The sequence below is a fragment of the Saccoglossus kowalevskii genome, chromosome 14 (genome assembly GCF_978046115.1).
Source record: "Saccoglossus kowalevskii chromosome 14, keSacKowa6.1, whole genome shotgun sequence".
Taxonomy (NCBI): Eukaryota; Metazoa; Hemichordata; class Enteropneusta; family Harrimaniidae; genus Saccoglossus; species Saccoglossus kowalevskii.
The window spans coordinates 24,505,589-24,517,646 of NC_140654.1; the positions used below are offsets into that span (position 1 = coordinate 24,505,589).

Consider the following 12,058-nt stretch of genomic DNA (forward strand, 5'->3'; position numbering starts at 1 on the left):
GACTGCCTAAAAGTGGTCACATAAGACAGGTGGTCTTTATACACAGGTTACGCATACATTATGCCTTGGGACTGCCTAAAAGTGGTCACATAAAACAAGTGGTCTTTATACACAGGTTGCACATACATTATGCCTTGGGACTGCCTAAAAATGGTCACTGTAGGCAGATGGTTTTTATGTTGTCAATAACGCAGGTATGACCCGAATACAAAAAAAAAAAAAAATATTGATTGCTGTGGAAATCGTGTGTAAGACTTCGTGTAATTATATATGCATCAGACCACCTGGTTAATGCCTAATTGACCAATCACAGTAATTACACATTACTTCCCGACTGCTATGTAAAGCGACATTTATCACTTCACGATATTTTCCCGTATATGCATATTTATTATGATATTTCTATATAAATTCTACGGCCTCCATACTTTTAACTCGTGTCAGATTTTATGTTCCAGACGAGTCTTCGTGCTGCCGTTATACCCTAAACCTAAGTTAATGTCCAGACACAGATTGATATAGACAGGGAGACATGATAATAATAAACCAGGCTGAGTAGCGAGTCATTACAGTGGCGTTACTGTAATTGGATATTGTGAATAAAAAGTGAAAGAACCACAACCTTCAAAGTTATTAGTCCCCTAACGTCTAAATAACTGACAATACAACAGTCCATAATGTATTTACGTTCACAGTGTAAGCCAAGTAACTAGTATATCATTACAATCGCCACTGTCGACGTCCCGTATATTTGAGTAAATGAAAGGTCAAGTCGTCATTGTCACGTGACTTCGTAAGTGTCACGAGTGTTTGTGTACCAACTGAACGGTTTCAAGCCGGGGTCCAGTGACAGACTATACTAGCTGTATGCCAGTACTGATCTGCCGTTGTAGTGAAGTCAGCATTGCGTTATTCAGTAAAAGAACAGGTAAGTGATACTCAACGACGGTGATTGTCGCAGTCGCGCAGTAAGTATATGTTGTTATAAAGTAGGTATGTGTCAAGCCGAATATAATAACAATGGGGTAGCTCTGCACCACGAATGTATTTAAATGATCCACGTTGAACGTTTAGTCTAAACTGGGTAAATATTCTCAACTAAACTAAGATATATTTTTGTTTGCTTTCGTGTATTTTGAAAAGAAGTTTTGCATATTCGATGATGGATTGGTGTTCTTCTTGCTGTCCGTGACACCGACTTGACCCCGACGCCACCACGAGCTACAATGCTATACATAATACATTGTCATGCTGCACATAGTGGTTTCAAAACTACGTCTGTACATGACCTTTACTCTTTGAATGTCGTTTTATGCCATGTATTGTACATGTACATTAATTAGCAATTACATTAATTAGCAAAAAGTCGGTTTTAATAACATCGCTCTCTCGTTTGAGAACTGGTGCATATACAGCTCGAATATGTGCACACTCGCTGATAAAATGTATTTGAATAAAGAATTCTTGAAGTTGCTTGGTAACAAACATAATAAATATAAGTAGTAGTTATAGAGCGTACCATAGAATAGAATGTAAATGCTCAAACCGTCACGTGGTCAGTCATTTGCTCAGCGAATGTCATGAACATCACACGTACAAATACTTAATTGAAATAAACAGATTCCGCGTACTGTCAGATAAGTTGCGTTCGATTATGAGATCCCGCGACATCAAGTCGTACAATTCAGATGACATCACAGTGCCGCTCTAATACGCATCAGATTATAGAAATATATTACCTTGTCTCCTCTCACTATTTCGTCATTAAAAAAAATCCTTCCGCACCACGCCCAAACCAAAACAATAATTACTTTATGACAATAATGTTCAAAGATGGCCGTCGCGCCGCGCCCTGTTCGATATGATACTCATAGCGACATATACAAGATAAATTCCATTGTGTATTTATATGAAATTCGTCTCCAACCCTTTAAATAAGATGGTATCATGTAGATATGAATTAGAATATTGCCGTTCAAATGACACGTCCTAGTCTGTGACTATTTATTCTAGTAAAAACACGTACTTGCCGCGATTTTTTAAATATTATTCACTTTGTTTGCAGAATCATGAATGGACAAAGATTACAAATCCTAATAATTGTATTTTCTGTAATTGTCGTATCAACAACGTGTTGGAAACTACCCGACAATATTAGGGACACGTATTTTGGTACCATATCAAAGGAACATTCGTACACATCAACAAAAGTACATGGAAATATACCAGATTGGATCGAAGGTTAGTCTATAATTGTCTTAGTATGCTGCAGATGATCGAACACGCAGTGATCCTAGGCTGTTTTATAATTTATACATATTACAGTGTTTTTGGTCTGCCTTAGATTTGCTTACTGTTTTTGTCGAAAATAAAAAAAAATGAAAATGCCTAACATAAGAAATGACGCAGTGTTGGTTAGTGGTCGCAAAAAATACAAAAGACTTGTGTCCCTTGCGAGGTTTGGGTCGCTAATAATATTTATGCGCTGGAATTTGCACATCACGTGACCTGTTTGTATGGGTCACAGTGCTCGCCCTGATGTGAAGCACAATCACAACACGTACCTAACAAACCAGGCAAGGAGCCCGAGTTTTATGCAGCCTATTCCTTTTTTATGACTTCGCAAAACGTTGAACAATAAAACGTTCGAAAGGAATATATAATAACGAAGCAGATGATAGTTTTAATTCTATCAAATATCATCTGCATATTATGCAATTATGGTAGTATCTGACCGAAATATATCCTAGCTATGCGAATTACGTCAGTAATTTGAAATCCGTGCTCCTGAAGTCGCATTCAAGGAATACAAGTCGTTGGTTTTTCCAAAATTTAAATTTACAAAAACAAAAAAACATCAAGTCTAAACCTCTTTCTTCATACGGTATTCCGTCAATGGGTGCATCCCATTCTAATTAACTTCTTTTCCTTCTGCGAGACCAAAAGCATATTGTCTGAATTGGGCGGGTACGTTGGTTCTAGTGGTTAGATTTTATGAGTGCAAGTCTGAGTTCCAAGTCAGCCCAAGTGAGTCAGCCCAGTCCTGATTGTCTGCGGCTTGGTGTGCCCCACTTTTATAAGGCTTTTTGCCATTGGTTCGCATGTTAGGTCTAACCTGGCCCAACCATGTTTCTTATATATTGTAACAACTGCCATACATGGAGGCAAATCTACAACCCTTAACTTATACAAACAATTTCATAAGTATACTTCTAAATGAAACATACAATCGACATTTCATCGCAGTATAATAAACCCGTCACGTCCGAACATATTAAAACTCGATTTTCTTCTTATTATGTTACAGGTTATTTTTTGCATCAAAGCTGTGGTACCTATGGTAACCAGAGTAATCCAGAGATCGGTGCCAAAGCAGTCCACTCATTTGATGGACTTGGCGCTGTAGCGTCGTTCAAATTCAAAGAAGGTGCTGTCGATTTCGGTATGAGGTGGGTACGGTATCACCATCGTGAATAAAATAAAAATCTCTGGAAATGCCATTATGTATTCTTGTAATAATGTCTACTGTCTTGTGTTGTTGTTGCAGATCGTCATATGCAGCTCATGAAATGCAAATCGTTTCGCTCGTTATGATGACGATACCTGTTCATGTTAAAGGGCGGTGGTCGTCGCGCGGCGCATGTGAAAAATTTGTGTTGACTTTCACACAATCCAATGCGATCTTATAATGGAAATCAGTATGAGTTTTGTCTTGCACTAATTACCACCGGTAACTTCCAATAACTTCCAATAACCTAAAAAAATACCTAATTAAAGCCTGACAACGCCCCGGCGGTAACTGACAAAATCGCATTGTTGTTTACATGAACCTCGACTGCCATTGTATCATTCCGCTAAACTTTAAACATATTTTGGCAAAATATACCGAAAAAACCTGTATTTACCTATATTTGAGGGTTTTGATTTGAATATTCATGAGAGAACGTCATGAATCGAAATTACCAACCAGAACTTGTTTTGAAAACGAGGGCTCGGATCGTCTGCTTCTACTGGTAAATTGATTGGTTGTCTGTAATAGAAAGGAGATATGTACGCTGATTGGTGCATTCTCAAGCTACTGGGTACTACAATGCCGGCGTATTTCACCACGGCTTTGTTGTAGTAGGCAGCTGAAACCGTAAAGAGGTCGGGATTTCACGAAGATGGTGCCTTATATTCAGTCTTCTTCATTTCAGGTTCTACGAAACCCAGTCTTTTAAAATCTGGGACTATTATGACTGGGATATGGACAAATCAAAAATAGCCTGGTCTACGAGTTTCTCGCCCGTAGTAAGTGTAGTTCGAATTCGATTTTTAGTGTGAACATATCGCCACATTAATATTACTCAAGCATGCCCTGAGAGCGCCACTCTTATATATGGCCTTTGCTGTTTTAGTCGATGTACTAACAATGACACGTATGAATAAGCGGCTAAATATACGACATTTACGATGAGAGCGTATTAGTAGTTTCGGACAGTATGGAGCTTGGTCACGGCAATGGGCACAGTGTTAGATTACTTATGTGTTTAAAGTCGGTAAGTTTAGCACGTGACTGTTTTTTTTCTCCCTGTATGTAATGACATACAGGGAGAAAAAAAAAACATACTCGGTCTTTCTTAAACGTAGAACCAAAAACAATTCAGAAAATGGGAGAATTTTCAAGACTATACTGGTGACAATCCCTTTGTTACATTTTGGAAGATTGGTGACAACGTGGAAGCTATGTCAGAGGGACCTGCAGGTTAGTGTTTTACTAAAACTACGTGTGATGTTTAAGTCACGACATCTTTCCGATTAGCGCCCTCTGGCGTATGACGTAGTTGAATGAAAGCAATTGTTCTGAGAGCAGCAACAACTGTATTTGGTTGTGTCATTGTTCGTTTTTTTGACGAATACCTACATATCAAACCAGTTACATGACACTACGAATCAGCCACAATTCTCCATGATTTGCTCTTATGGACACGAATTTTCCTGAAACTGCATAATATTTGGGATCATATTAAAATAATGAAGAGACTGTTGTATTGGTTTTGCGAAAGTACGTGTTTTTCAAATATATGACGAGAATCTTAACCCGGTATAGGGAATTCAATGATTGACCGTTGGTTTACAGAATAAACCCATTTTTTTTGCGTTAGAACCTTGTTCGAAAGTCTTAATTACAATATGACAAAAACATTAACATTGTATATGCAACAGATATATTGTACGCTTCGTCATTTTTTCACTCAGTGTGTACCACGTGACATTGAAATGACTATTCTAATGCATACAATTCTTTAAAGAAGAACTCGTCAAATCAAGACGCTGCACCGTCTTTGCCAAGGTGTCTGATGTCTGATTACACTTTCTACCATCCTGATATCCACATTTATGTCGCGAAGAATATAAGTATGAGCCCAATAGAAAGGCAACGTTTTCACTTTCACGAGTTCGCGATGTTTCAGATGAATATTCACGTGACATGATAAAAGTGGTGTGATAAATATACGATTTATGTGATATTGATCGACTGACTGTGAACGAGGCAGCAGAATGTAGGACGTACTCGGACAATAACAGGTGATACTGTAAGTCGTCGAATGAACCCTGGGAATTTTAAAATTTCTGAGTAGCTATCTGATTTGTACGTGTATATGTTTTCTTCTTTTCGCCCAGGCGTGTGGTTTGACCTTGAAAGTCTCGAGACAAAAGGGGAATATCCATTTAAAGACAACAACTTTGGTTTTCCTGATTACATGACGCCTATAAACAACCCAGCACATGAACACTATGGCGAAGACGGAGTTACGGTGTACGGGGTGACAGCGATGATGAATGTCAGTGACGTAACAAATATAAACATTATGTAAGTACGTAAGAATCACTACCACGGTGAAAAGGATTATTTGATATTCATTTGACATGCAACGCAGCACTCATGACATATCAATGTCAAGTCAGAAAAAAATATCTAAAGGCTGCAAACTGAGTAATGAGCTTGCAAAAAGACGTTGCTCGGACACGTTTTAATAGTTCAACACAAATAGTACAGCGAGACTAAGCTTGTTGCAGTAGGGGCCGGTGATCCCAGTATACGAAACGTTCTATCACCGACGAACGAAAAATCAATAGAAAGTTTGTGATTTGTGAGAAGTCAAGGCAACCATATGACCAGTGGTCCATTTATCTTGATTTCGTCATTTTGTTTCACTTCCAGGCGAATGATATATAAAATCCAAGACGAAGAAAGAATACCCATGGTCTTATTTCAGGAAGCCGGTCCGCTAGATTCCCGTCTGTGTAACGACGAAGGCACATACCCAAAGTTAAAAGATCGTAGCGGATATCTACATTCCTTCGCCATGACTCAAAACTATTTTGTTTTACCTATAAGTACATTTTTCATAGACTTGTGCAAAATTTTCAGTAAGTTAAGTTATGCCATCATTGTATTTACGTATTCATTCACTAATCTATTGTTTAAAATGTGTGACATTTGTGTTGATAAACATAGATTTGGCCACAATCCAACGCGCTCTTCTAATGGTAATCACAAGTACGAGTTTTGAGCTGGGCGCGACGTGAACTAATTACCGCCCGTAAAATTGTCTAGTTAAAACTTAGCAAGGTCTCAGTTTGTACTCGTTGGTCTGCATAACAGTCAAGTCGCCATCTTTGTTCATACGAGACCATCTCTCGCACATGCGTGGCGCGACGACCACCGTCATTTAACCCATTGAGCGCCAATGTAAACTTTTCGTCATCGTTCACAAAATGAAACCCAATTGTTATTTTCAACACATTTTGACCAAGACGTGTAGTCATGTCCGTTAGTATCAACATTGTCAAAATATAAAGCTCGAAAGAGAAAACAATATTGCGTTAACATTTTGGCGGGAAACATTATTGCTCTCAAAGAGTTGATAAAGTGTATTGACATTATAGATTGTGAACTTCTTAGGCAAATTGAATATAATCTAACATAGCTACCTTCATTGAAATGTCTACGTTCACATGTGTCCAGTAGATACTCTGATCCCCAACCTTTGTATCTTTTATATTATATAATTGATATTGTGGATACAATCTGTACATTAAGAATATCCCTCTATTTTCCTACATTATAATATTTTTTGCATTGCTATATAATACTACCTTTGCAGAAAGTAAACCATCAGACCCAGTATTGCCTGGATTCGCGTCTTACTATAACTATACGAAGGATATTCCCACCAGATTTGTTATCGTTAGTAAACAAAGTAATCAAGTCGTCGGTGAGTTTACAACATCAGATGGAATCTTCGTCACACACCAGGTAATTGCTTTTCTCACCCCTGTTTTGATTCATTGTTGTATTTATTCTAAGTGTGAATATTTGCAAATTTCTGGTGAGCATGCGCAGTCTCTGCGATTACGTCATCGTGCACGATTATTAGCAGCACAGGCATACTGAGTTTTGGGAAACACTTACATGCACTCGCGTTGTCACGTATAATATGCACTTTACATATATATTAGAATGACTATATATTAATAAACTGCTAGTTGCGAACAAGGATGGACAGAAATGGTGGACTACGTCGTACTCTGACAACCATGCCACGTGACACGAATAGCCGCTAATGATGTATTATACAGATCTATTAATAGTCTGGAATCATTCCGACCAATATACGCCAGACCTCTAACCGCCTAGATACGTTGCTATTAATATCTTATTGCTGACAGCTATTGGCTTTCTGATTTTGTCAAATGAAAATTATTATTACCATGAGACACTATTCTATTAGAAATGAAACACTGACTGAAGAGCAAAAACAAGTCACGTGGCGCTCTCGTTCTGAACGAGATTCCGGCAGCCATGTTATGATTTAAACAAATCTTTATTCGATTTCACCTCTATTTGACGCATCTTATTTTTCTTCCTAGTTGAACTCGTACGAGAAAGACGGTCTGATGTATTTAGATATGCTGACATACCATGCCAATATTTATGCTCTACTAACTATCAAAAATATCGTCGAAAAACCCACGGTGAGGAATGTCTGAGTTTTGGCAATTGAACATTGTTTTTGAAGATCATTATCACTCCACACTCGGTAAACTGCCGAATTGTGTTCGCGATTGACGATGTCGAATTTCATCACTTCTGTATTGCTATTGAGCCCTGAAAGATGAGAAACGTTTGGATATATTATTATTTTGATAACGCCGCGTATTTACAAAAAAATATATCACTATCTGCTGTGGTATTGTAAAGGTATTTCAACAGCGCCCTCGGTCGTCCGAAACAAGTCCCGCTTTCGTTTACTTGTACTCTCCCGTTACCACACAAGAGCCATGCATTATTTGTATGACGTCATTTTGTTTCAGACTCCCATTGACACACATGTAGAGCGTTTTGTGATTGACATGTCTGATTGGTCGCTTGTTAAGAGAATTGACCTGTACCCATCAGCAGAGTTTAAGACAGTGGAGTTCTCCACTATAAATTACGAACATTACAGCAGCAAACCGTATAAATACGCCTACATGACCGGATTGAACCCAGCAGTCACCACGCTAATCAAGGTTGGTATTAAAGCGGGGAGGGGGGGTCGTCGTCACCTGTGCACGCGCGACAAATGAGTCCCAAGCGACGATAATAACACACGCTAAAAACGCAAAGGCTCATGGGTAGACACTTGTTTGTGAACAACGACACGCTATGGCCGGTGACGACTCCCTCACTCTAAGGGTTGGACCATCATTATTGGTGGATGTGGCCGGCTCGGTCAACATTTGGACATGGTGTATTGTTTTTTTATGAACCAATTGCATGCTAGTATTCAGATCACGTGTTCCAGATCATTTCTTCCTCTTGTTTGTCTGTTCTCTAAGCGTCAGCATAGTTTGTCAGAGCTTCGTTTTCGCGAATCTTCTGGGTTGATGTGAAGCTACTTAAAAGATTGTGCCTGATTGGCTACTCAACCTTAACACCTTATAGTTTGACCAATCAGAGAGCATCTTGTTGATAATTTTTTTTTCGACGTATCAAATTCCACCCTATATATTTCGACTCCACTCAACCAGGCTCCAAGCTGACTCGGTCACTCACTAAATGCTATTTTTCGACAATGCGGTGCCATTCATTCCAACTTTGTCACCCCTCTGGGGATAAATGTCCACCCACTGCAATCAACACCTATCCATAGCGTTATGTATGCGATATACACGATTGAAGGGGGGGTCAAATGATGTGTGTATCGAGGGCCGATTAGCAGGGAACTATTCAACTGGTGTTTGCAGTGAACTAAATTAGGGCTAATTGACGCCACATCCGTCTGTGTATATACTGTGACACTTATAATACCGCTCGTTCGTAAATCGTAACTGTTATTTAGAATGAAACTGACGTTTGACGTTTAGACTGAAAATGGCGTTTGTATTCGTGCGCCACATTAAATAAATCCTTTCACTGCTTTGCAGCTGAACGTGGAGACAAATAAGGCTGTGTATTGGGGTCCCCATGATGGTCTGTTACCCAGTGAACCCATTTTTATACCAAGTCCTAATGCTGTTGATGAAGATGATGGCGTCATAGTTACTAATGTCTTGGACACAAATACTTCCAAAGGTAAGCATCTTTTGCGCAATCATATTTTGTGAAACTACTTCTTGTATTCTGAATGGTATATGACGACAGGTCGTTTTCCTAATTTGGTAATGGCCGCTGAGATCTTGCTAGGAGCGAGAAGGCCACGAGACTTGTTTTTGCTCTTCGAATATTGTTCCATTCTCTCAAATCATCAAGTTACCGTTCAACTATTTCAAATACTGTGCTTGCATACGTCAAGGGAACGGTCAACGTGAGCAAACAACTTAAAACACATCGAGCTCAGTTAGTTCTGGGCTCATCCGGGAATGAACGGAATATAATCATCGCAAATCATAGCCTACTTGTGCGTGTGAAATGAACTTGTCATTGCCATTTTGGTTCAAGCAATGCATCTGTTTTATGTACAGGAATAGTCGTGGTGCTGGACGCAAAGAGCTTCACTGAGTTAGGCCGTGCCGTTTCATCGGAACTTATGCCGTTTGGTCTGCACAGTAGATTCATAGCGAGGAAGTTCGAGCGGCGATCCAGACATTCCTTACTCAGATTTTTATCGGATTCGTCTGTGCACAAGGTTACACGTGTGTAAATATTGTTGGCAATGTTCAAATGTAAATTAACATTAAGATTCACCTAAATTTCGCATGAATTTGAACTAGACAGTTCGATTCGGAGTTTCCTGTAAATTACTGAAAATATAAGAATTGAAGTTCGCTATTGTTATGTTTTGAATTGTAATTAATTGATTAATACCCATACCCAAAAGTAGAATACCAATAATTCATAGCTGTCAGAACACAAGTACTAACAATTACTAAATATGTTTTTATATTATTTTTTTCTTCATTGAGGAAACACATATGTTGAAAACAAGTTCATTCTCTGCGTTATTCGTTGTGAGAGATAGATCACTCTGGTGCAACATGATACTCGTTCAGATATTTATACTATTGGTTACCATGGGTACAATATCTCGACAATGATAGCATTATATCATGAAGAAGAGCTCCTAGCTTCACGAAGTTGTGAAAGAGGATCGATTTCTTCGTGCAGTGCGCGCAATGTTGGTAAAAACCAACCAGATATGCATGACGGAGAACAGTTTTAACACATTGAAATAGTGCGCACACGAGCATCTGCTAATGACCCTTCGTTTAAGTGAAGTGCAATTCTTTTACGTCATTACAACATTGTGAACACACGCATGACACATTAAGAAAACTAACGCAAGAAGAGGGGAGAATTACTATTTTTGTTTATAATAAAAGTAGTTATTTTGGGTCTCTTCATCAAACCCTGTGACATATAGTATTGATAACACTAGAATGAACACGTGACATAAGCTACCAAATTTATGTTTAAAATTGAATGTGTATTTCTATTGTTAGGAAGCTCTACTTAACAAAACTAAACATTTAGGCGAGCACAGTGGAAAGGTAATATTTCCCAACTACCGTACAAAAATGTGTATCATTATGTAACTTCATCAGTGGGTAACAATACAAAATATACGGTCCCTGCTTCCTACTCCACGCTGTGTTTATGGATGGTACAATAGTTGCGCCTGATCGTCAGAGAGCGCAATCTTAAGAGTGGCGCCGCAATATTTTTTTCATTCTCGCAATATTTTTCGAAACATTATCTTGTGCCACGGACAGCAATTACAGAGCATGTTGAAAACGCAAAACCTTCGTGCTTTTATTTCTCTTGCCTCAATGTTATGATGTTCATATTTGGTATATTGCTTAATGCATGCCATTGACATTACGAGTGACTCACGTGGGACTGACATGTACTCAAATAACATACCATGCGCATACAAGAGTATCTTTATACAATGGCGGATTTTGGGTGTTAATTTAATAAGGCCGCACCGTTACAATGACGTCAGTGCCGCATTGCATTGTAGTCTACATGATTGTGCAGCTACGGGTTCAGTATGGTACGCACCCGCTGCGCTTACTTCTAAATTTGCCACTGTTATACAGTTCTTGTTGAATGTAGTCAGGCCCTTAACATTTTTACAATTTCAATAAATAGACAAAAAAATAAACAAATAAACAAACAAAAGAATAAACAAATAAACAAACAAAGGAATAAATAAATATATAAATATATATATAAATAAATAAATAAATAAATAAATAAATAAATAAATAAATAAATAAATAAATAAATAAATAAATAAATAAATAAATAAATAAATAAATAAATAAATAAATAAATAAATAAATAAATAAATAAATAAATAAATAAATAAATAGACTTGTGAGCAAGAAGGCTGTTTGGTAATGTTAAATTACAATATATTTGCAGGTATATTTTCTGCGATATTCATAAAAAAGACGCTTTGTGTACAATTTATTATTGACGTCCCGACGGCGTGCGCCGTGAATCAACTAAGAACGAGACTTGTTGAAGTTGACAAACCGGTGAATATCAATGCGCATGCGTAATTGGAAACCACAAATAGTC

At 38.1% G+C, this 12,058-nt stretch overlaps 1 protein-coding gene across 1 annotated transcript; it reads left to right on the forward strand.

Annotated features, from left to right (window-relative positions):
- Positions 1–807: 807 nt before the first annotated feature.
- Positions 808–10,456, forward strand: LOC100376633 (beta,beta-carotene 15,15'-dioxygenase-like). The gene is made up of 12 exons (XM_078011453.2): positions 808–928; positions 2,066–2,241; positions 3,308–3,449; positions 4,197–4,290; positions 4,630–4,744; positions 5,665–5,854; positions 6,206–6,414; positions 7,152–7,303; positions 7,918–8,022; positions 8,362–8,559; positions 9,457–9,604; positions 9,994–10,456. The coding sequence occupies exons 2-12, from the start codon at positions 2,070–2,072 to the stop codon at positions 10,170–10,172; spliced, it is 1,704 nt and encodes a 567-aa protein (XP_077867579.1). The 5' UTR covers positions 808–928; positions 2,066–2,069; the 3' UTR covers positions 10,173–10,456.
- Positions 10,457–12,058: the final 1,602 nt, after the last annotated feature.